Source organism: Microtus pennsylvanicus, chromosome 6 (assembly GCF_037038515.1).
Source record: "Microtus pennsylvanicus isolate mMicPen1 chromosome 6, mMicPen1.hap1, whole genome shotgun sequence".
In the NCBI taxonomy this organism is placed as follows: Eukaryota; Metazoa; Chordata; class Mammalia; order Rodentia; family Cricetidae; genus Microtus; species Microtus pennsylvanicus.
Window position 1 is genome coordinate 123704790 of NC_134584.1, and position 24823 is coordinate 123729612.

The 24823-nt window shown below is 49.8% G+C and overlaps 1 protein-coding gene across 1 annotated transcript in view; it reads left to right on the forward strand.

Annotated features, from left to right (window-relative positions):
• Nucleotides 1–24823, forward strand: part of Galnt2 (polypeptide N-acetylgalactosaminyltransferase 2) — a 121153-nt gene that overhangs the window by 59315 nt on the left and 37015 nt on the right. Inside the window, exons 2-3 of the mRNA XM_075977647.1 lie at nucleotides 3523–3616; nucleotides 13002–13155. Coding sequence (XP_075833762.1) covers nucleotides 3523–3616; nucleotides 13002–13155 — 248 coding nt within the window. The remainder of the gene's footprint in view (nucleotides 1–3522; nucleotides 3617–13001; nucleotides 13156–24823) is intronic.

Genomic DNA, 24823 nt, shown 5'->3' on the forward strand with positions numbered 1-24823 from the left:
TCTGTCCTAGACTTACTTGTCCAGTGTGACCTTTCTTTATACTGCATCTGTATCTTGACCACTTGGCCTGGCCTTTTCAAAGAGGAGTTTTTAGAACAACTTCAAGGTGCCCTTGTCTACCTGTCTTCTGCTTCATGCTGGGGGCTGCCCGTGCCTGAGCCCCTCCCTATCCTTACTGCTCCCCTCCCTCGGGTTTCCCTGAAACTTACGTCTGTACACAGTGCACAATCTTTCCCAGAGTGCTTGCTGGTTCTCTGCTCTAGCCCAAGTTCATACAGCATGGTGGGAGAGGCCATTTGTGCCTGCTGAACCCATAGCTTATAGGCTTGAAGGAGAGAGGGAATCTGCAGTCCTCTGTGTGCGCTGGGAACTGGAACCTGGAACCAAATCCAGAAAAGGGGGGGGGTGGCACACATGCTTTTCACCTGCACTTACAGTACATGAGACCATGCCCAAAGTGGGCCAGTATCTTAAAAGCTATTGGCTGAAGAAGTTTCCACAATATCCCTTCATTATAGTGGTTTATCTGATGGAGAGGGAAACTACCTCATTTAGAAGGTAGCACGGTAGATGTCCTAGCCTGGACTCCAGCCCTCAGGACTCTGGGTTCAGAATGTGTCTCAACTTGGTCTTTGACAGTGTGGTTGGTGATGGTTGTATTCACAGTGCTCTCAGTGCCTGCACAGATGGTCCCTCTATGGGGATAGCCCAGGCTGTGGCTCCTCCTGCTCTCTCCTGCCCTCCTCCTTCTTCTCACTGTTGGGGATTTTGAGTGGAAGTCCACTACAAAGCAGTCCTGTTTGACCCTCAGAAAAATATTTTTGCATTTTAATGACATGTTCAGAATGAGCCTCTGGCGACTTACTTCACTAGAGGGGTGGGGTGCATGATAGCTATTCCCTGACAGTGCCCTCTCCTAGGCCCCACCCCCACAATGCCTCGAGCTATCTGTTCTTCATACCACCTTTCACTCTGCTGATCCACCCTTCCAGAATTAGGGTTTTGATAGACACAGTAGATGGGAAAGTTGGGGGATGGGTGGGAAGAAAGTGTATTTTGGGAAGGAAAAAAAAACCAAAACGATGATAGTTGACCTGGATGTGTCTGTTATGTGACAGCCACAGACTAGGGTTTGACTGGAGCCACCAGCTCCACAGACAGCATCAGCATTCGGTTTTATTCAAGGTGAAATAGCTTGATCCAGCAGCCGGACTATGTGAGAGGGCGGAGGCCCTGGTAGGGGGAAGCATTATTAGTCATAAAATCTGACAGACCTGCTATGAAGTAGAAATGGACCCTTAATTAAAAGATGGCACTGTGCAACCCTGCGGTGCCATAGCTGGCTGCTTTAGTTTCTAATGGTTCTCCTACTGCACAGCTGTAGTTAGCACAGGCCGCTGGCGTCTGTAGTTAGCACAGGCCGCTGGCGTCTAGGGTCACTGCATAATCATCACCAGTGGTGGGTTGAAAGTTTATTTATAATCCAATAATCAGAAGAACTGATTACAAGTATCATTTTAGAATCTTCTGGCCCCAAGAAAATTTGTAAATAGGGTCCAGATGAATGTGAAAACATTTGTTGCCATGTGGAGCAAAAAGTGCTGGGAGCCAGTGGAGGCTGGGAAAGAAGCTTTGCTGGGCGGGGCTAGCTTGGGACATGGTTTGGAGCGAGGGGGTCAGTGTGTCCATCATCCCCCTCCCCTCACCCCCACATGCCCTTCCCATGATAAACCCAGCCATATCACTGCACTGCAGAAGCCGTGGGAGGAAGGAAAGACTGCAGAGCGGGGAAGGGCCAAGGACAGGATGACTTCCCTTAAAGGCAGATTATGGGCAGGACAAGTAATGTTTGGCAAGAATATGTTTGTTCACCAAAGCTCAAGGAAATCTTCCTTAGAGCCACACAGCACACACAGCAAGCACAGCACAGCAAGCACACACAACACAGCAAACACACAGCACAGCAAGCACACACAACTCAGCAAACACAACACAGCAAACACACAGCACAGCACACACAACACAGCAAACACACAGCACAGCACACACAGCACAGCACACACAGCACAGCACACACAGCACAGCACACACAGCACAGCACACACAGCACAGCGCACACAGCACAGCGCACACAGCACAGCGCACACAGCACAGCGCACACAGCACAGCACACACAGCACAGCACACACAGCACAGCACACACAGCACAGCACACACAGCACACACAGCACAGCACACACAGCACAGCACACACAGCACAGCACACACAGCACAGCACACACAGCACAGCAAGCACAGCACACACAGCACAGCAAGCACAGCACAGCACAGCACAGCACACACAGCACAGCACAGCACACACAGCACAGCACACACAGCACACACAGCACAGCACAGCACAGCACACACAGCACACACAGCACACACAGCACAGCACAGCACAGCACACACAGCACACACAGCACAGCACACACAGCACAGCACACACAGCACACACAGCACAGCACACACAGCACAGCACACACAGCACAGCACACACAGCACAGCACACACAGCACAGCACACACAGCACAGCACACACAGCACAGCGCACACAGCACAGCACACACAGCACAGCAAGCACAGCACACACAGCACAGCAAGCACAGCACAGCACACACAGCAAGCACAGCACACACAGCACAGCACAGCACAGCACAGCAGACACACACAGAACACACACAGAACACACACAGCACACACAGCAGGCAGTTCAACGAGTGTGGCTACGTGGAGAGCAGGTGGGGCTGCCAGGGAAGGTTCCCACTGCCTAGCATCTTTGCTCCAGAAGTGGTCTTCCCCAAGGCTGGGCTCAGGGAGTTTTCCTATCTGGGTTATACACGGAAGCACTTTTTATTTGCAGAAATCAGACTGAAGTGGGTGGAAAATGCATTAAGCTGTGTGGCTGTGGAGCTGTTATTTAGTTTGATTTAATATTGATAAATGACAGCCAATTGCTTACCCATATGGGTGGAATAATTTCCACCAGAGCTTATGTCTTGCTCTGAAGGCTGGCTCCCTGGCAGTTACCTGTGAGCTTTTGGTTTACCGTCAGTAGGATTAATGTGTCCTCTGATGTATTAGGAGCTCAGAGACCCAAACCTTCTAAATTTCCCCGTTCCTACCTTGGTCCCAGGACTTGTCCACCATGATAATGCTGTGCTCAGCACATAGTTGCTGTGGTCCTCACCACAGAGCCTGGGATTCCAGAATTCTGAGTGATCTTTCTATTGGTGTGTGATCAGGTCACAGCCAGAGGAAGTACAAGTGTTCCCACAGAGTGTAGTCTAGACTTCTGGGTGCTTCTGAAGATGATTCTAAGGTGGGAGCACTCCCTGTTCACTGTTGAGTCCCTGTGTGCTGGGAGCACTCCCTGCTTACTGTTGAGTGCCCCAGGGTGACAGCATCATGAGACACAGCCTTTGAGGTGGGTGAAGGTGAGCCAGCAGACAGACAACTCACTCAGTGTCTTTGTTTCCCCAGGATGACTGGAATGACATCGACTCCATTAAAAAGAAAGACCTTCACCACAGCAATGGAGACGACAAAGCACAGAGTGTGGAGACCCTCCCTCCAGGTACTGTATCTGGACCGGAGCCAAGCTTCCGTGGCTTCCTAACTGAACGGCCTGAGTGTAGTGCTAGGAGCAGCGGCTTGGGGCAGAGAGTGAATCCCTTGAGCACCTAGACACTGCCCAAGACCACACTTTTGCGTTTCCGGTCAGGACATTGGTGGGTGATCAGCAGAATCTATTGAAAGAGAAAGAAGAAAGTATAAACACAGGATCTGAAGTTTTAGTTTATGAAAAAACAAAGAAAAGGTCATGAGACAAGATGTGCACCAGACCCACCCGCCTCCGGGGGTTTGGGTGCAGTTTTCAGACACAGGGATTGGTAAGCAGCTGTGAAGGAGACTAAAGACAGCAGGAGATGATTTTGTTTATGGATCTGAAAATTTTTTTGTGTGTTACTTTCTAGAAATTTAGGTCTATGATCTCATTTGAGTTAGTTTTTGTGAGGAGACGGAGGTGCCTGTCTAGACTCCCGTGTTGGTTTGTTTACGGATGGAGGTGCCTGCCTAGACTCCTGTATTGATTTGTTTATGGATGGAAGTGCCTGTCTAAACTACTGTATTGATTTGTTTACCAATAGAGATGTCTGTCTAGACTCCTGTATTGATTTGTTTACTGACAGAGGTGCCTGTCTAGACTCCTGTGTTGGTTTGTTTACTGGCCTGTCTAGACTCCTGTGTTGGTTTGTTTACGGACGGAGGTGCCTGTCTAGACTCCTGTGTTGGTTTGTTTACTGACAGAGGTGCCTGTCTAGACTCCTGTGTTGGTTTGTTTACGGACGGAGGTGCCTGTCTAGACTCCTGTGTTGGTTTGTTTACGGACGGAGGTGCCTGTCTAGACTCCTGTGTTGGTTTGTTTACGGACGGAGGTGCCTGTCTAGACTCCTGTGTTGGTTTGTTTACGGACGGAGGTGCCTGTCTAGACTCCTGTGTTGGTTTGTTTACAGATGGAGGTGCCTGTCTAGACTCCTGTGTTGGTTTATTTACAGACAGAGGTGCCTGTCTAGACTCCTGTGTTGTTTTGTTTGTGATTGTCCAGTTGTGGAAGATTACTTTTTCGCTGGGCTGTGGTGCACATCTTTAATCCCAGCACTCAGGAGGCAAAGGCAGGCAGATCTCTGAGTTTGAGGCCAGCCTGGTCTACAGAGTGAATTCCAGTACAGCCAGCGGTACACAGAGAAACCCTGTCTCAAAAAAGGGGGGGGGGAACATGACATGATATGGTATTGAGAGCATGGAAAAGGATGAAGACCTCCAAAGAGAAGAAACTGCCAAGCTGAGTAACTCCAGTCCAAATCCAGTAAAGACATTAAGGAAGGTTGCATTGCCTCCACTACCATGAAGAAAACTATAGATGCAGTGTCTTCATAACAGGCCGGCTTACATCCAAAGACTAATAGGTGAATTTGACCAACAGCAAGCAGAGTCATGGCACTGGAACTCTGCTTGGACTGGAAGGTGTGATGTATCCACAGTCCTCCGTGAGCTGCTCTAGAGCAGTGTTCTCAGCCCTCCTAATGCTGCGGCCGTTCATACAATTCTTCATGTTGTGCTGACCCCCAGCTGTGAATTTTTTGTTGTTACTTCATAGCTAATTTTACTACTGTTATGAATTGTAATGTAAATATACGTGACCCCTGTGGAAGAATCATTCAACCCCCAAAAGGGTCATGACTCACAGGTTGAGAACCATTGCTCTCGATTCTAAAAGATGGAACTTTGCTTGTTGGAAGTTTCAGTATTAGTAAACTTGAGTTACTTTTTCCCTTCATTTTACTTTGCTTCTCTGAATTTTGAAGTTGCTTTTTCCCTGGCCTCTCCTCTCCGCCCAGACTTGTTTATTAATTGAAGCAGTATTTTAGATATTGGGCATCCAGTGTCTGTGTAAAATCGGTCTTCCCTTGAAAGCTGGTGTTGTTATTTGAGATGATTTTTTTAGATATCAGGGATGCGATGCCCACATGCAGGAACTGCGTGTGTTTAGAACAAAGCAAAGTAATTAATGTGCAAGGTGAGTGCATTTGGATAAACAGAAGCCTATTTTCTAACCTTTTTTAGTGCAAACTCTTTGCCTTAAATGGTAGAATATTTAAACATTTGCACAAAATAAAAAAAGATCAAAACATTGTTCTGGAGGGTTAAAAAATAGAAAGTTGTGTGGTTTTCTATGCACATATGTGCGTCGGAGCTGACTGGCTCTGGAGTTAGATCTGCCCTGTGTGTTAAAGCTGCATTGCAATGGCTGCCTTAAAGTGTTTTTGTGTGGCTAAGAAGTAGCCACACTGCCTCTAGCTCCCATCCATGGGAAGCGTGCTGTGGCCTCCCAGCGTCAGAATGTCAGAACGTGTGTGTTCAGCTTGTATGTCTGCAGAGCTGATGTGATGTGAGCTCCTTCCTCAGTAGGCGGGACGCTCAGGTTCAACAACAGATGCGTTATAGTAGGCTGTCGGCACTGTTTGTCAGCTGCTTCTCCTGCTGTGGAAGACAGGCATTTCCATTTCTACAGTGTGTCAGATTGATTAATGCTGGGCAAATCTGATATTTATAAAAATGAAGCAGCTCAATAATTCTGTGGAAAAATGAGAAACTAAATGTGTAGGTAATGTTTTTATACTGTCATCAAATGTTTTTTGAAGAGAGATTTGCAAAGAAGCTATTTACCACATTAAATGTATAGTTAGACTTTTTTAAATCCTGGATACCTGAAATATAAAAACAAGTGGATGTATTTCATCATAGCATAGTGATCCAGCAAACAGCACAAACTTCCCTTACAGGGAGTTTATCTCTTAACACCGACTTAAACTTTCACTTGTCTTACCATGTGGGAACAGAAGTTATGTGATCAAATATAAGGATTTCTGGCTAATGTTGGCTCAAGTTGTGTTGTCTTCTATCGTCTCTTCAAAGTGCTGTGGCTGAAAAGGAAGGCACTATGTTTACAAACATGTTTTGAAATGTTTGCCAAAATTTTGGTAGCATCCTTAATGAAGATGCTTGTCTCCAGCATCTGGGTAGCATCCTTAATGAAGATGCTTGTCTCCAGCATCCAGGTAGCATCCTTAATGAAGACGTTTGTCTCCAGCATCCAGGTAGCATCCTTAATGAAGACGTTTGTCTCCAGCATCCGAAAAAAAAGAAAAAGTGGAAAGAAGTTTATTTTTTCTGCTTTTTCCCTTGTCAAAAGTCAACCAATTCTGTGTATGTATTTCTGTCTTTTTATTCAGATCAGTTGATGTATTTGTGATTTTTACCAAAACCATAATTACTACAACTTTATAAAGGTTTTAAATTTGGATGAGATCAGTCCTCTGTCTTCATCTTTGTCTTTCAGGATAGCAGTGGCCCTTCAGGGTCTTCTCTCTCTTGAAATAGTCTGTTTGCTAATAGCCACAAAATAGCTTGCTGAGATTTTGATTGGGTATCACAATGAATCTGTGGATCAAGCTGAGAAAACTGACATTTGGCAACATTGTGTCCCCTATCCGCAGACATAAAATATATGGCCGCTTATTCTTTTTTTCTGGTATCTTTCGTCAAAGCGTGTAGTTTTCTTCTGTGTAGTTCTTTTACATAGTTGGTTAGGTTTTGGGGAATGCCAATGTAGATGATACTGTGTTTCTCACTTCAGATTCCACTTTTCAATGCCGATATGCAGCTGTGCAGCTTTCTGTATTCATTGGTGTCATGTCTCACTGTCTTGCTGAAATTGCTTCCAGACATTCTGTTTTTGTTGTTCTTTCATTCTTTATGCATAGGTAAGCATGGTGTTGACAACAGTTTGTTTCTTTCCAGTGTCTGGAACGTTTAGTCCCCTTTCCTGTCTTACTACGTTAACTAGGACTTCTGGCACAGCATGAAAGGGGATGGTCCTTTTCCTTGTTTCTCATCAGTGAGACTGTTGAGTGTCTCGTATCTGAGCTATGGATTTATTTCAGATATTCTTTGTTGACTTAGTTTGCTGAGAGTTTCTGTCACAAAGTGTTGGGTTTTGTCAGGGACCTTGTCTGTATTGTTTGATATAGTCATGCATGTGCTTCTTTGATTTTTATTTGTCCATACAACCATAAATAACTATTATAATTCCAATCTGTGAAATGGAATCTTTTTTGTATATTCCTGGGTTTTATTTGCTAATATTTCATTGAGTTTTTTGTATATGTTCATGAAAAAATTATATTCTATAGTTTTAGTTTCTTCTATTGTCCTCCAGCTTTGATGTTAGGCCAGTCATTCTGCCTACTGCCCATAACTGCTAGGTGCCCATCACGGAACTGAGGAGCCACCAAGCTCCCAGAAGCACTTACTTGCACACCAGAAACTGCCACAGCCCACACTCCTGCAAAAGTAGGATGTCCACAGTAAGGCGTCCTCTGCCCTCTGCCCCACTCCCAAGGGGTTCTCCTCTGGGAGCAGGGCTTTCAAAGATACTGGTGGATTAGCATTGCCCTGGGTGTGATCCCTGAAGTGGGTGGAGGCAGCACTGGGTGTGGATCCTGCAGTAACTGTGATTGCTTCTGCAGTGGGCTTAGGAGGAAAAAAGACTGCAAGCTAAGCTTTGCTACACAGTGAGACTTTATCCCCCAAACAAACAAACAACAAAAAACCCTGTACAATTCAGAGAAGAGCTCTCGGAAGATTCATCCATGAGGATTTGGAGCCGGGCATAAACCTCATGAATGCAGAGCAGCTGCTCCTGCTCGTTGCTGTTTGAAACTGCTCGTTTGATAGCATCGATAATTCTAAAGAAATTCTGTGTCTCCTGTAACATCTGGCAATTCCATAGATTTATTGATAAATTACTTTTCATTGCTTTGAATTTTCTGCTTTTTCATCCCTAATAATGAGTTGTTTTAGGATGCTTTATTTCGAGAGAAGTTTCTCATAGTGCAGTGAGATTCCTCCATACCAGCTACGGAGCAATAAAAGCACTCACATTCTTCCTTGTGGAAGCAGCTTGTTTGCTGCAGTCCTGGCCTTGTCCTCCTGGCCTTCTCCTCTGTGCTCGGCACTTAGAGCAGGGACATCATGAGGTTTTTCTTTTAAGCAGGAGTAATAGGTTCAGTTTGAGATCAACCTTGGAGTTTAGGATCTTTGTGGGCACAGGTGTCTGTCTGTGGGTTATTGCAGGCCCCCTCCTGTGCTGTCCCAGGAGAAGGTGCTTCTACTCTGGTCAAGCGTTCTATCCAGTGTGCATGAGTAGCCTCTGCTGGAGAGTCCACATCCTGGGGGCTCACATCTGTGCAGAACTCAGAGCCCCTGAGACACCTGTGGTGACAGATGGTGCGCCCATCCTCAGGAGCATGTGCCAGGTACCCTGTCCTTGCTCCCAGAGCCTCTTAAGAGCATCTGTCTCTCGGTGCCTGTTTCAAACATGCACCAGGCCATGTTGTTGTGAAAACGTATCATAGATTGATGCAATTATTCTTTCAGGTATGGGGTTTAGTAAAAACAAAAATTTCAAGAAAGAAATCTACATTATTTTAAGTAAAATGTATTGATATGAGTCGTGTGAAGGCTGGCACATTTTGATTGAGAAGCTCTGTGGTCTTTTCAAGTTCATTTATAGATGAGTTAGAAACCTGACATCAGCTCTCTGGTGCTAAGGAGTTTTCTGTCCTGGCCACCCAAGCCCTGAGCTGGGTAGATAGCTTCCCAGGGCTTCTGCCCCGTGTGTAGCCGACCTGTGAGTGCTCCTGCCCAAGCGCAGGTGATGTGGGAAGTTTCTTGAACTGAACTGGGAACCCAAGGATTGCAGCCATGAGGAGTGACTCATGAGCCTCCCAGGAGGCTCTGGGATAGAGAGGCCTCTCTGGAGCCCAGCCATGTCTAAAACTGCAGCCCAAAACACAGCTGCAGTCCAAAACACAGGCCGACCTAGTGCAGCCGGAATGTCAGTAGAAGTCTGGGACCGTCATCTGTGGGAAAAGAGTGGAGGAAGAGATGGTGGCCGGAGGGTGGTACAGCCAGAGTCAAGGAAGGCAGTGGCTAGGACAGGACAGTGCGGGGGATAGAATGGCCCAGAGACAAAGGTGGAGGATAGCATCTTCACAGCACCATCCTTAGGGTCCCCTCTCGGTGCCCACACCCACTCCCTCTGTCCTCGTCTCCCAAGGGCATGGTGATCCACGTCCACTGACTCATCCTCTCCTGACTCTGAGCTGTTGTTTTCATGATGCAGGCCGTGGGTTGGGAATGATGGGCAAGGAGCACTCATGCCTCCTCTTGCTGTTATCCTAGCTCTTCCTCCAGCTTGCCACTATTGGTCATCAGAGACTGACCAGCAGTGAGTGGGCAGGAGAGGAAGACTACCCCTTCTCCATCTCTGGTCCCTGGGGAATGACATTAGAAAGGGCTGTATAGGTAGCGGTGGTTTTCATCCTGAAGATAGAACCTGAGGTTGGTTATAGACTTGCTGTTTTCTGGCTGCCAGTTGGAGGTCTTCCCTGGCGTGCTGCAGCAGGAGTGAGAGCCAGTGTGAAGCTGTGCTCTTCCAGGCCAGGCCTAGGATTTGTCAAATTTGATACTCAGCTTAAGGCAGCTTCGTCCAGGATGAGACCCCAAGGTGAAGCAGTAAACGCAGGGGTTTGTGACATGTTGGGTACCGAGGATGCTGAGAGTAAGAGCCAACAGGTGACTGGGGCTGACCATGGAGTTCTGGATTCTGTCTTATGGGGAATGGAAGACTGGAGCACTACAGAGTCGATGGGAACCCACATGGGCCAGTGCTCTCCAGAAGGACATGGTCTTGAAGGTGACCTTCGACTGGTTAAACACCATTTCTAGAGAGGCAGGGAGCCTAGGGCTACCTGGGATGTGGGGAAAGACATGCCAGCCTTTCCTGTTCCAGCTCAGTCAGTGTGGTCTCAGACAGCTCACCCTGCTTGTGGGTCACTGTGCACCTCGTTCTTGTGGCTGGTCTCAGCATGCACTAGAGCACACAACTCTAGAGCACGCAGCTCCTTGAAGGCTGGGGAGTGTTTTCTTAGCACTGCCCGGTGAGCCCCTGCTCCACAGCTGGCTTGGTGACCTGCTCTGTGGTTCTCACACTCTCTGGATGTGCACTTTATCTTCTTGTCATCGTTAGTGGTGACACTAGCTCCTGCTGACTCCTGTGAAGTGTAGTCTCACGCTTTTCCATCAGCTCGAGGTGGGGTGTGGGAGCAGGGCTCTCACTGATGACTGGAGCCTTTGCCATAAGCCTCTTTCTTAGCCTATCACAAAGTTGATGGGTTTTTGTTTTGTTTTGTTTTCTGTAACTTGTAATTTCCCAAGCTGAAATTTTAATCTGTTGTGAGTACAGGTGTTCTGTGAATATCAGGATTCAGTTCATTGTTTCTTCCTGTGGCTTGAGCTTCCTAGCGCTCAGCTCTCTGCTCCTGGCTGCCTGCCTGTCTGTGTGGGCTGGGCTGGACTCGGGAGAGGGCATGGGCCAGGATGGAGTGGAGGCTTGGGGATGGGCCAGACTGAAGCCTATTTCCCTGAGCTTTCTTCCTCTGCTTTCCACTGTCTCTGCCCCAGGAATCTCCAACCTAACAATTCTGCATGATACCGACCAATTTCTATGATGCTCTGGAGCCCAGTGTTTTTCAGATTGTGGGTTTTGAACCATTATTAGATGATGAAGTCAATTTTATGTCCCACCCGCATGAAAGCACTGACTGCACCGCGCCTTCCCTCTAGCGAGGCCAGGGTTACACTGTCAGGTTCTAGCCGTTTGTATGAATGCCTCGCCACTTTTGATTCGGGACACGGTGGGTGTCACAGTTGGAAACGTCTGCAGCCCCCATGGCATTCTCACATTCTACCACACTTTCCGAAAGGAAAGCACACTCTAGCCCTGTGGTTTTGTGCCCTAGGGAGAGTCCCTGTCGTACAAGGTGGGATCTGTGTGTCCAGCTAGAGATGGTCACGATCAGAGGGAAGAGCTACTGCAGAGTAGTTTATTCATTGAGGTGTCGCAGGGGCTCCTGGCCTCAGCTCAGATAGACTTTTGTGGGGCTTTCTGGTCCCCAGGGTTAGATATGGCTCCCTAGTCTGTCTCCCCCACCCTCAGAACATGCATGATGCCAGCATGTGACTCGTGCCTCAGACACCGAGGCAAGGCTGTGAGGTGCCCTGCAGTTGCATGGCCTGATGTACCACATAAAACGCTCTCCGTGACCACAATAGGAGTCTGGACTCCAGGGAAGATGCCAACGGGAAGGAGTTGAAGCAAGACTAATAAATGTATGTGTGGGGGTACAGTGCACCAGCAATTCTAGCGACCTTCTCCCTAGGAAAAGGCATGTGCATGAGTGACAACTGCGTCCTGTCTGTCATGGGGTGTCTCTGACGTCACACTCCTCACTTCTCCAGAAGGCCAGGCATCCTGACAGCTGCAGAGAGGACCCCAAGGAGGCCTCACAAGAGGCTGTGGGAATACCTTTTCTTAGGGTGTGGTATTCTCTACACTATGGGAGTGTGTCCCTCTCCAGATGTTCAGTGATTCTGCTGTAGTAGTGGGATTCAGAGCATGTTTGGGTGTACTGGATGCACAAGGAGTTGCAGGGATGAATAATGAAACCCTTAGCCCAGTGGTATTTAGCAGCGTGGGACCCTCCTCGTGGGGAGGAAAGACGTGAGTACGGAATGGTTTTAGTGAGAGAGCTGAGGATGATAGCAGGAGGATCAGGAGGTAAGATCATCTTCAGCTGCCTAGTTAGTGAGTATGAGGACAGCCTGGGCTGCATGAGATACTGTCTTAAAAACCAGCCAACCAAAAGAACCGGCAGCACCCTGGTTGGAGTGACTCTGGCACCCCCCCTTTCCTCTTGCTGTCCTGACCTTAGCCTTTGACCTTCTCCTGGAGGCCCAGTCTGGAGGAGGCCTAAAGTGCCTTGACTGCCGCCTCCGCTGCCTCTGGGCCCTTCAGTTCCGTCTCCCGGTGGCTTCTCTCTGGCGTTGGTTTTGGACCCCAATAGTCCAAACGTTTATTCTTGTAGTACCTGGCCGAACAGTGGAGTACCTTATTAATGTATGCACACATTGTCTCCTTTGCCTTCCTGGGATGCTCTGGGGACATGGGTGAAGTCCCATGGGAAAGTGGGCAAACAGGACATCCCTTTCCCAGAAAGAGAAGTGCGGTCGGAGTTGCCAGCGCTGTGTTGGGAAGCTTTAGGTGGAGCCTGAGTGCCGGGCCCTCCCCTCTAGTCTTGCCAATGGCAGACTCTCAGCTTCCCATATGACAGCTCTCGGGGCTGCTTTCAGCTACTTTATCATTATTATTATTAAAATTGTCATCCTGTGAAAAGCCAAGGCCACCGTTTCTTGACCTAACACTCGTTGCCATCTCTGACAGCACTTTGGTCTTGTATTCTCTTGTCACGCACCCTCTGCTCTGCTTTTTCCAGGGAAAGTCCGGTGGCCAGACTTTAACCAGGAGGCGTATGTTGGTGGGACAATGGTTCGCTCTGGGCAGGACCCCTATGCACGCAACAAGTTCAACCAAGTTGAGAGTGACAAGCTGCGTATGGACAGAGGCATCCCTGACACCCGGCATGACCAGTAAGTCCCTCCAGGCTTGTTGGAGCCACTGGAGCTCCTCACCTGGGTAGCATTGTCAGAGCAGGAAGGATGCTGGAATGAGGCTTATGCCTCTTGGCGATTTGCAGAGGCAGCAGGCTATAGGCCAGCGGAGGGATCAGGAGAAAGTTGTGTGGGCCTTGTCTTTGCTGATCATTTAGTACCTTGAAGTTGCGTTCATAAACACAGTTTACAATCTTGGAAGGAAGATCTTCCACTTGCTGGGCCAGCTTTAGTAGAGGAATGTTCTGGAAATCAGAGAAGAGATGGACTTCTCGCAGAGTTAGGAACCAGGAGGCAGGACAAGTGTTAGTACTTGTCTCTGGACACCGGTGGAGAAGGAACGTGACACACGTTTCTATGTTACAGGACTTGGGTGGAGGGTGGGCTGCTCTGCCACGCTCAACTCAAGGCATCCTCAGACCCTGAAGACCAGTCCGGCACCAATAATAAGGAAAGCGGTGTTCACAGCCTGGTCCCCTCCCCCATGTCCCGAAGGTTCTTGTAAGAACCTTGACAGGGCACTGTTAACTCTGGCAACTCATACTGGGCTGGTTGGGTTTGGGTCACTGAGAAGTGAGGAGACACTTCTCACACTTCTGAACCCTGAGGGTAGCTCTTGTCCTGAGTAGGTGAGTCTTTCTATGAATGAAATTGCTTCCAGAGCCCCTGGTTTCTTGGGGAGTGGAACATGCGGTAGGTCTCACATCTGGCCGTGGTCAGACTGGGTGCAGATCTGGGTCCCATCTCTCTGCATGTCAAAAGCACTGCCAGGGGATACACTGTATGCCTGGGAGCCTTTTCTCTGCTTCTGCATGCCAGGCACAGGTGTCAGGACAGGGATCTGGGATGCCTGGGAAGAGGAGCCTCTCAGGTGGTGCCACACACATTCGGGGGTGCTTTTCCCTCTGCTGCTATCCTGGTGCCAGTCTCTTTGTTAAGTTCTCCATCACAGTCCAGAGACTGAAGAAGGCAAAGCCGAGGGGCAGGCAGCACATCGGCCTAGAAGACTGGCAAACAGCTTTGTGCCCCGACAGGAGGATTTTCCCCTCCTGCTTCAGTCTTAGGATTGGATACTGGGGACTGCTAGGGGTTCATTTCTTTCCTTATCAGCCATCTTTGGGTAGTGGTCAGCACTGAACTCAACAGTTTTTACAGGGTAAACATAGCCTCATTACCCTTTGGGACCAGGGAAAAGCCTATGGATTATTCAGCATATGACCCAGGTAACCACAGTGAAATCGATTCATGGTGTCAGCTCTCATCCTTCTCCATCCACACCAGGTGATTGCCTGCATTTCTTTGTTTCTTTCTTTAAAGGCAGCTTTGTTCAGCTTCTTGTTGCGCTTCTGGTTGTAGCCGTCCTGTTTCACTTTGTAAAACGAGGGCAGCAGGCTCAGTCCCGGGGCCCCTGGGACCTCTGAGTGGAGTTTCAGGCTGTGAAAGTATTGAGCACAAAGCCCTGTGCAGTCAGAGGAGTATGCATGTCTGGGGACAGCGTCCAGAGTCTACCTCTGCTCCCTCTGTCCAGCTAATAGCAGGTCATGTCTTCATGTCCCACTGGACTAGGAGCTGCTGACAGAAGACTGGAAGGGTCAGTGATCATCAACATGACAGGATTGTGCTCACCGAGGAGACAAGGCCCTGGCCATATTTGCAAGGGAGTTTCTAGATTAGGTTAGCTGAGGTGGGTCTCACCTTGGATGTACAGCATCATCCCATGAGCTGGGTCCCAAATCGAATACAGAGAGAAAGCAGGGTGAGCACCAGCATTTGTCTCTCTTCGCTTCCTGGCAGGTGTCAAGTGACCAGCCGGTGTCATGTGACCAGCAGATGTCGTGTTAAGCCATGATAAACTGCACTGCGCTTTGAGCCATAATAAACCCTTTTTTCCTTACGTTGTCAGATATCTGGTCACAGAGTGACAAAAGTAACTAATACAGGGTTTAGCTCCAGGAGTAGAGCCCAGCAGAATTAAGGTAAAAATGTCACCTGGCCACTTGGAGTGATTAAAGTTTAATCTCCGTGTGATCATTGGGCTTTGTGTCACCAGCTGTTGCTGAGCTGGTTCTCCCACCAGGGTATCGCTGTGGTGCAGGAAAAGGTGCAGTTTGGGGCTTGTCGGCATGGCGCTGGGTTTCTCGGCTGCTGCCTCCATTGTGAGTTCTCAAATTCCCTCAAGCTCTACAGACATGTTATTGTCCAATATTTTTGAAATGACCATTTATCCAAAATGATCTTTGATGACCCCTCCCAGGACGGTTGATTTCTGCCCGGCCTGTGTCAAAGCAGCTGCTGGGACCCTTCCCCGTTGGTTCGATTGGGGTGAATTAAATCTGCAGAAAGCCTGGCAGTCTCCTGGAAGGGAACTGTGGCCGCTCTCCTAATGTTGGCTCTGGGAATCCATCTCGTGCATCAGTGGAGAACACCAGGCTTTCTCTTTGGCCCTCTGCAGTTTCCGGGACAGCAGTTACAGCACAACCCCTTCTGTGAGTGTCTGGCCTCTAACTCGACAGTCTCCTTCTGTGTGGGCTGAAGACCCCATCACAGCAGAAATCAGCCTCCTGTGGCCGTGGAGCTGGAAGAGGGATGTGGTGCCCAGAACCTGATGGGCCTGGACTGAGGCCCTGGGTTCTTTCAGTGCTTCCGTCTGTGACTGCTGTCCCCTGAAAAATGACATGATGTGCTTCTTTTGTGTGCTTTTTGGCTCCCAGGACCCCACCAGAAGTCTCCATTCCCTCTGGCCAGCAGCCAGCGGCAGCATGGGTATTTGTGGGTGAATCAGCGTGTGAAAGTCCCAAGTCTCCATCGTGTCTGAATTTGGAGTTAGGTTCTTTATTAGATAAAGTTAAGGTGAAATAAAGTTGTAGGAATGGGGCCCTGATCCAGTGGAACAGGTATCCCAGTAAGAGGATGGAGGGGGAGGAAGGCTGTTGAGGAAGAGAGAGGAGAGACTGAGAGGGACTGAGGGGGACAGCTTCCCCTTGGCCAGATGAGGACATGGTGGGAAGGTGGCCATCTGCCAGCCCTTGATCATAGGGGGGTCCATATGAGACAAAATGCCTGGCAGAATAGACCGAGACAGCAGAGGAGGCCCCCTCCGTGAGCAGCCATGGGTGGCAGTGGCCCAGTGTGTCCTGAGTGACTCAGAGAGCACCTTATCTGTGGATCCATGAACCTTCTTTGTATCCCTCAACAGTGGGGTATGAGCCAAGCAGGTCTCTTAGCTCGTGGGACCAATTGGAAGTGCTCCTGTGAGGACAGTATGCAGCTTCCAAGCGGAGCCCGGAGTTTGGAGACTTTTCTCTGCCAGGAGCTCAAGGTAGCTCACTTCAGAGTCTTCTCTGTTGGAAACAATAACCTTCATGGGAGCACACTGTGGGGCTTCTTTTCCTGCTGGCCAAGCACCGCCCTTTGTGCTTGTTTCGTTAGACCCCTTTTGGTGAAGGCAGACTCCCCGGCTGTCTGTGCTAAGTCAGTTGCTCCTGTTTCTTTTTATCTTGAATTTCAAATCTTGGGACTTTGAAATGTGCTTGCATCTCCCACTGAAGGATGGCCCTGAGATTAGGGGCGCTCCTGCCGATTCCCCCAGGGCAGCATCTGATGAGGGGTTGCCCACGTTCCAAACCTGTTTGTCTGTCAGGCTTCCCTTAGAGTGCCTCATCTTTGCTCAGTTTGCACAGTGTGGTTGCTCAGCTCTGCTCTTCTGAGAACTCTGACTTCAACAGCCACTCTTCAGATGGTCTGGCCATAAACAGAAGGCACACGTGTAGCCCTCAGGGATGTTACACTCTTGAGGTTGTCACTGGCTTCCAGCAGGACTTTTCAGGTTAGGTGGGTGTTTGCCATGCTGGGTGTGCTTGCTGACTCTGGGTCACCAGCGTTGGCCAGGTTTGGAACTGTGGGCTAGCCACAGCCCGGACTGTCCTTGTTCCTCGGAGAGTAAACACTGTGAATGCCGAGAGAAGGCTGTCTCAGGAGCCCACCAGCACAGAGGGAGGCCTTGGCAGGATGCTCATGGGACGTATGATTTTCCACTGTGAGATGTAAGACCTGGGTGAGGGAAGTCCAGTTCCTAGTGTAGCTGAGGGGCCAGAGCAGCCTAAGCTTGATATTGCAACACCTTTTGTGTGCTGCTGGGCTAACATCTTTTAGTTGGAGGGTGTCATCTCTGGTGAGGAACCACCTGTGTGTGTTCCCTCTTCATGTTGTTAGGCAGCCAGCCTTGCAGGCCTCGTGTGTTTGGTCCCGTGTGCATTGGTCTTTCTCACCCAGTGCACACCAGTGTGAAGTGGGTAGGTCAAGTTCCCAAAGCCCTGCGCTCAGAACTCACCTGGCAGCCAACTGGAACTAGGCCTTGGTGGGCAAGCCGGGTGGCTTTCCCGTCTTACTCCCTCTCTGGAATGGTTTGTTAGGTTGTGTGTTAAAGGCTTGGCTGGTCCCCAGTGCAGCTGGGTGGAGACGTGGGAAAGTGGCTGGATCATGAGGACTCTGACTTTGTCCAGGTGTTAATTGTGGATGACTTTACAGTTTGAAGAAAGTGAAGCCCTGGGGACTCTATGGCGGCAGCTCTTCTTCCGCCTTGCTTTCCAACGGCCATAAGGTGAGCAGCTTTGCCCTCTCTGCTCTTCTCCTACGGGGCCTTCCCACTAACCCTCAGTGATAAGCCAGTGACCAGGACTGAAGCTTCTAAACCGGGGCTTGCAGCTGTGGGTCATTTGTGGCAGTAATGGATGGCTAACAAATCCCACCAGTAGATCTTGGCCAGGTAGGCAACTGGGACCCTTGGGGTGCCACCTTGAATCTCACCTGCTGGGAAGCCAGCAAGATTATGAAGTTACTTAGATGTTTGCGGTATGCCACAAACACCAAGCTAGGGTAAGCCTAATGCCCACAAGAATCTGAGCCCCTAGCTTCCAGGTGCCCTCTCAGTGCCCTGCTGCTAGGTGCAGCTGCCTTTGCTGTGATGCCCCAGTCCTTACGCTCCTAACTTTAGGCATGAGCCTCTGGCATGCGACCTACACATAACTAAAATCAGGAAGCAGTGACTCTTGACAGCTGGCAGCTGATTTCTCTGGCACAGAGGGAAGGGTCCCGAGAATCTGGAGGAGGACTGGCTATCGTTGACCAGTCAATGGGGAATAGGCCTGCCATTCATTAGTGTATTCTTCCTTTTGGTTCGCTCTGTGTTGCAGACAAGACTGCTCTTTTCCTGTGTGAGCCCTTCCCCGTTGGACCCTTTGAGGTGTGACGGGCACTGGGGAAAGTACCTGGCCATGGGCAGCAGATTTCACTTTGACTGTGCAGCCTTTCTGAAGGCCTGGAGGGAGTCACCACCCCCAAGATTGTCAGCAAGATTACAAAGCTTATCACCACATGCATGGCTCCACATGGGGCTCAGTTTCTCCATCTGTTATGTGGGCAGAAATAGGTGAGGTGACGCTAAATCAGTAATGACATTGGTTTCTTATTCTCTGGTCCTTCCTTTCTCCCTGGATCCTGGGCTCCATGATAGCAGTACATACATTCCCCCAGCTGCCCACACACCCCAGGTCTGCAGCCTAGTGGAGCAGCTCATGGCTGAGCAGCCATCACCCTGTAAGGTTGACCAGCCCTGGAGGCACTTTACCTGGAGCCCTGTGCTTCTTGCCTGGGATGGGCTGGTAAGTCTCCACTCTTCCCGGTGGGCCAACACCTTTGCCATAGGAGGGCTCTCCGTTATTGGTGTTGCTACCTGTGCACATCCCCGAACCTTCAACGTGATCTGTAAAGTAGCCTCTTGTTCACTTCTGGACTTGCATGTGCTCTGACAAGCTTGTCTCGTGGCAGGAGCATTTAGCCCTTGTGTGTCTGATGTGTGCTCTAGAGAGCTGAGCTTAAAGCCAGCATCTCACTGCGTTACGAGTCCTGCCTGCTGTGTCCTTTCCACTTCTCCTTCCTGTGAGTGCTCATGTCTTGCCAGCTAGATAAAGTTTGAACTGTGATAAACTAGCAGAGTCCAAGATGAATGAGAACTTGTTGTCTTCCTGCCGGACCATTGTCCATCTGTATCCTATGAGCTTGTCACAGTGGCTCCGGTTGGTACCAGTTCACTGGTAGGGGATCCTATTGATCTGCTTGTCTGAAGACATCTGTTTCATGCCACACACACCCCCCAGCTAAAAGTGCAGGATTTTTGGAAGGCAGTTGTATCCGCATCTTTCCTTTCCCTTCCTCGCTCTGTCTCCCCTATTCCTGGTGGAAATTGACTGTGACTTGTTCTTTATGGTCCAGTTTGTCTTGTATTGCAGTTAGATTTTAAGATATATCTCTGTGTTTGCTTTTTAGTGATTTATAAGAACTTGTAGGCATTGCTTTTTGTGACTTAAGCCTGTTTTAGGGTTTGAAGGGTTTGAGTGCCTGCAGCCTCCCTTCTGCCAGCTTTGTGTGCCCTTCCCCCCTTTAAGTCCCTCATCACATTCTCGTTGGCTATTTCCCCTGGCCCTCTGCCCTCTTATGTTCTTATTTTTATTCCTCTGTCTTTGATTCCTGTTCAGGGACCCCTGCATGTCAGTATTAACCCCGCCTGAAATCTGCCGAATCCCCGCATAGAATGCTGTGCTGTGGTGGAGAACAGGTGTAGAGAGCTGTTTGGAGGCTCTCCCTGCTGTCTCCACCTCCCAAGGAAGATATACTTAGCAGGGAAGACAAGCAGGTCACCTTTGTACTATGCAGAACTGAACCACAGATTGGGTTCCGTTGAGTGGGAGAAGTCTAGAAGTTTCCGGTCCTTCTCTTTCTATAAACCAGCCTCTAGAATGCCCATCCTAATTTCAGTCTCATTGCTTTCAAATCCTGACTTGAATACTGGCTTCCGAGCCCAGGGCACCTTCAAAACTTGGCTTGGCTTCCTGTCCACAAGGCCATTGCTCTGTTGGGAATATTTTGCCCTGGTGGTTTCATAGGTGAGGGGAGGGCAAAAGTAAGTGCTGGCCCACTCTCTGGGTGCATCCGTCCACCTGGCCCACTCTCTGGGTGCATCCGTCCACCTGGCCCACTCTCTGGGAGCATCCGTCCACCTGACCCACTCTCTGGGTGCATCCGTCCACCTGACCCACTCTCTGGGTGCATCCGTCCACCTGACCCACTCTCTGGGTGCATCCGTCCACCTGGCCCACTCTCTGGGTGCATCCGTCCACCTGGCCCACTCTCTGGGAGCATCCGTCCACCTGACCCACTCTCTGGGAGCATCTGTCCACCTGGCCCACTCTCTGGGAGCATCTGTCCACCTGGCCCACTCTCTGGGTGCATCCGTCCACCTGACCCACTCTCTGGGTGCATCCGTACACCTGACCCACTCTCTGGGTGCATCTGTCCACCTGGGCCCACTTTCTGGGTGCATCTGTCCACCTGGCCCACTCTCTGGGAGCATCTGTCCACCTGGCCCCACTCTCTGGGTGCATCTGTCCACCTGGGCCCACTTTCTGGGTGCATCCGTCCACCTGGCCCACTCTCTGGGAGCATCTGTCCACCTGGCCCACTCTCTGGGTGCATCTATCCACCTGGCCCCACTTTTGGGGTGCATCTGTCCACCTGACCCACTCTCTGGGTGCATCCATACACCTGGCCCACTCTCTGGGTGCATCTATCCACCTGGCCCCACTTTTGGGGTGCATCTGTCCACCTGGCCCACTCTCTGGGAGCATCTGTCCACCTGGCCCCACTCTCTGGGTGCATCTGTCCACCTGGGCCCACTTTCTGGGTGCATCCGTCCACCTGGCCCACTCTCTGGGAGCATCTGTCCACCTGGCCCACTCTCTGGGTGCATCTATCCACCTGGCCCCACTTTTGGGGTGCATCTGTCCACCTGACCCACTCTCTGGGTGCATCCATACACCTGGCCCACTCTCTGGGTGCATCTATCCACCTGGCCCCACTTTTGGGGTGCATCTGTCCACCTGACCCACTCTCTGGGTGCATCCGTACACCTGGCCCACTCTCTGGGTGCATCTGTCCACCTGGCCCACTTTCTGGGTGCATCCGTCCACCTGGCCCACTCTCTGGGTGCATCTGTCCCCCTGACCCACTCTCTGGGTGCATCTATCCACCTGGCCCCACTTTTTGGGTGCATCTGTCTACCTGGCCCACTTTCTGGGTACATCTGGCTGCCTGCAGTCTCTCTAGAACTTTCAAGGCAATCTATGCATCTCATCCTCTCAGTTTTCCATGAACACTTCTGTCCAGAACAAAAGACTTTATTGTCACTAAATGCAGAGGAATACCTGAGTGTTTCATTTGGAATCCTAACCCAGTGTAAAGTCAGCTGTTCTTACATCTCGCCCTGAGTGGCAGTGTCTGTCTCTGAGGAGAGTGGGTAAGTAAACACAAGTGTCGTGGACACGGGAAGGGATGATGTGACTTTCGTTAGTAACTCTGTCACTTGCTACTCTGGGTTCAGGTGGGGATGAACTCTGACCCTTGGTTTTATCTGCAAAGCCATCACAGTATAGCTGTGACTGTCTCTTGGTGCTGCCATAAGCTTGAACATCTGTGGAAATATAAAAGACCTCTGAGCCCCTCACTCCTGTGCAGGTGTCGGTCACTGCTGCCCCTTGACCAGCAGTTCTCTTATGTGAATCAGCTTGAGCAGACCGAGCTGTGCTCTGGGAGCTTTGTTCTTGACTTGTGTGCCAAACTGAGCTCCGGGACAGACCCTGAATATGCTGTGTTGCTTCATGAGTATATGGCACATTCTGCAGCAAGCCAGCAGAAAACCAGTTTGAGGGAATACCTTTGAAACCGTGACTCTGCCTACTACCAAGGGAATCGGAGCAGGAAAGACAGACTCAGCAGGATGGCTTGATAAATAAGTCAATAAAGCTGTCCTCCACCAGCTGCCCACTAGAGAAGGAGCGACTTGATGTTTGTTTGCAGTGCCGACATTGAACGCAGGCCTCACACGTGCCTAGCGAAAGGTCCTCCCTAGGGCACATCGCCAGCCCCTCGCCCCACCTTTTTTGTTTTTTATGCAGGGTCTCAGTTGACTAGGCTGATTGTGAACTTACTCTATAGCCCGGGCAGACCCTAAGCCTGAGTTCCTTCTGCCTCAGCCTTTTGCATAGCTGGGCTTACAGATGCATAGCAATAGATCCAGCTCACTTGCTTTTGAAGTGGAAAAGCTTCATGTAGTATAGGAAGATGACAGAATAATACAAGGTCTTGCCTTTCTGGGACAGTTGGCCTACATTCCACACTTGAATGTGGTTTTAGAAGTTACATCGTCTTTGCTGGTAAGCAGTCAAGGACATTGGCTCACGAATGTTACCTGTCTATTCTCTAGTGCAGACCATGTGCTCTGAAGATACTGGTTCTTAGTGACGGAATCTGTGAGTGCCCAGACCCCCACTTCAGTCTAATACAATAACAGCCATTTACCTTAACTTCATCCAGCCAACTGCAGCAAGCTGGAATGTATGTGTGTTTACATGTGTACATGCATGTGCCTGCATACACACGTGCCATGGCACAGGGCACATTGTGAGGGTGCTGGGTGCCTGCCAGGAGTAGGAGTGTCTACCTCTCCATTCCAGAGGATCACAAGATCAGGACACGTGGATCTGCTGTCTGGAGAGCTGGTTTCTGCTCCAAGCATGGCACTTTGGATGCTGTGTGCGCCAGCAGAGGGAAGCAGGAGGTAGAGTGGGCATCATTTCCTGTGGAATAATGCCTGGCAAGAGCAGTGGTGCCCGGGCCTGCCCATGCACCTGATTCTTTTTCTCTCAGGGCTGATGTCTCTGGCGTGGGGCAGGTCATACAGAGCAGACACACACATGGGGCTCACACTGCTTATGCACACAGGGCTTCCCCCAGCATTCCAGGGCCTTCTCATGCATACTACCAAATATGATAAGAGTTACCCATGTCTTCTTTATGTTATGATGTAGTTGTAAATGGAAAACTGGACCCTTATTAGGTAAAGAGAAGAGAAGGAATAGTGAGTTTTTATTGGGTTAGTGAGAAAAGGATCTCTCTGGTTTACACAGAACAGCCAACGTCATCTCTAAGGGATGGTGGAAAGCCTGTGGTTTGAGGTCACATTGAGGTCTTCCTTGATAGCTACCTGCTATAACGGCCTGTTTCTTTGTTCTGGCCACTAGCAAAGTGCCTCCGCCACCCAGGACTCTAGTTCCTCTGTCATGGTCTGCACCCTGTTATGCTTGGCCTTAGCAGTGCCAGTCCATGGAAATCACGGTTAGCTGACGGCAAGGACAATGCTGGTGACAAGGGTGCTGGCCCCCATCGCCGGGGACCTTGTCTCGGGCAGATATGAACTCGATCTGTTACATCTCGTGTGGAACAGCCTTGCGCTGCAACCTCCCCTTGTCCTCCTTTCTTTAAATACTCCCGTTTTCCTAGACTGCTTTTTAAATTATTATTTTGAGATCATTTTTTTAAAGTAGGTACATCTGTTGTGTTTTTAAAAAGCAAAAGGAAACCACATCAGAAAGCTAAGAAGTACTCGCCGTCTCTTAAGAACGTCCCTCCGAACTTGTCCCCATCCCCCTGTTGCTCGTTGTTCTGGGCCTCATGTGGGAAGCGATTTCTGGTGTCTTTGTAGCTGCAGCCTTCGTGGCTTTGTGGCTCTCTGGGTGGTTTATGACGTCCCTTTCTGTTTGCAGTGCTGACTATGTGGGCTGAGTATTTTTTAATAATGTCCTTTGCTCACTGATTCAAAAGAAGATATAATTTGAAAGGGTGGTGTGTTGCTTGGTTCTGACAAGGTCCCAGCATTTATTCTCTCTATGCTGATTAAGACTACTGCTTTGAGTTTGAGTTAGGTCCCTAATTCTGACTTTCTGGGGCCAGTGCCCTTGCCTTCTTTCTCTTCAGTTTCATGGTGTTGATAAACTCTGTGCCGTGAATGCAGGACAAAGGCATCCACCCCTTTAGGTGCTTTCAGAAGATTCTTTGCAAAGGATTTGTTTCTTACACTCCACCTACGAATGCCACCCACACCTGTGGCTGTTTTAATCATGCTAATCCTTTGATGCATTCAAAAGGATTGCCCATGGAGGTTGGCATTTGGTGAACTTTTCTGTTTTACCTGAATAGCTCTGGAGATTTTGTCCTCCCAGAAGACTGTAAACCCTCCTGACAGTGCTGTAAACCCTCCTGACAGTGCTGTACTTGCCTGCACTGAGGTCTCTAGCAGCCAGGAAACCTCTCTCTCACCAGGTGTAGAAGTGTGTCTTCTCTCTCTTCCCTCTCTCTCATCCTGGAGAACCGAGCTCACATTTGCGTCAGATTTGCCCACAGTGGAAGGGGAAACCCTGCTCACACCTCTGGGTTCCGTGCAGGTTCTACTTCGCATGTGCACTCTAGTGTTTGTGTGTGCCCGACAGAACTGGTCCTCACATGACCATTGTCCTCTTGAAATCTTGGAGTCTTGTGGGGACTCCAAGACCGTGACAGGACCAGGCCTTCAGTAGTCCCTGGGAGGAGAGCTCTTCAGTCAGAGCTGCCCACACTCCTGTAACTTAGCCCTGACTCACCAGTTCCTACATTTGGTCCATCATGGATGCCCTAGCTGGGGTGAATGGGTGTTTGTTCACTTCTCCATGGGAGGGGTTCCATAACCCGGTGCACTGGGGTCCGCCAGCCTTTTAGTGCT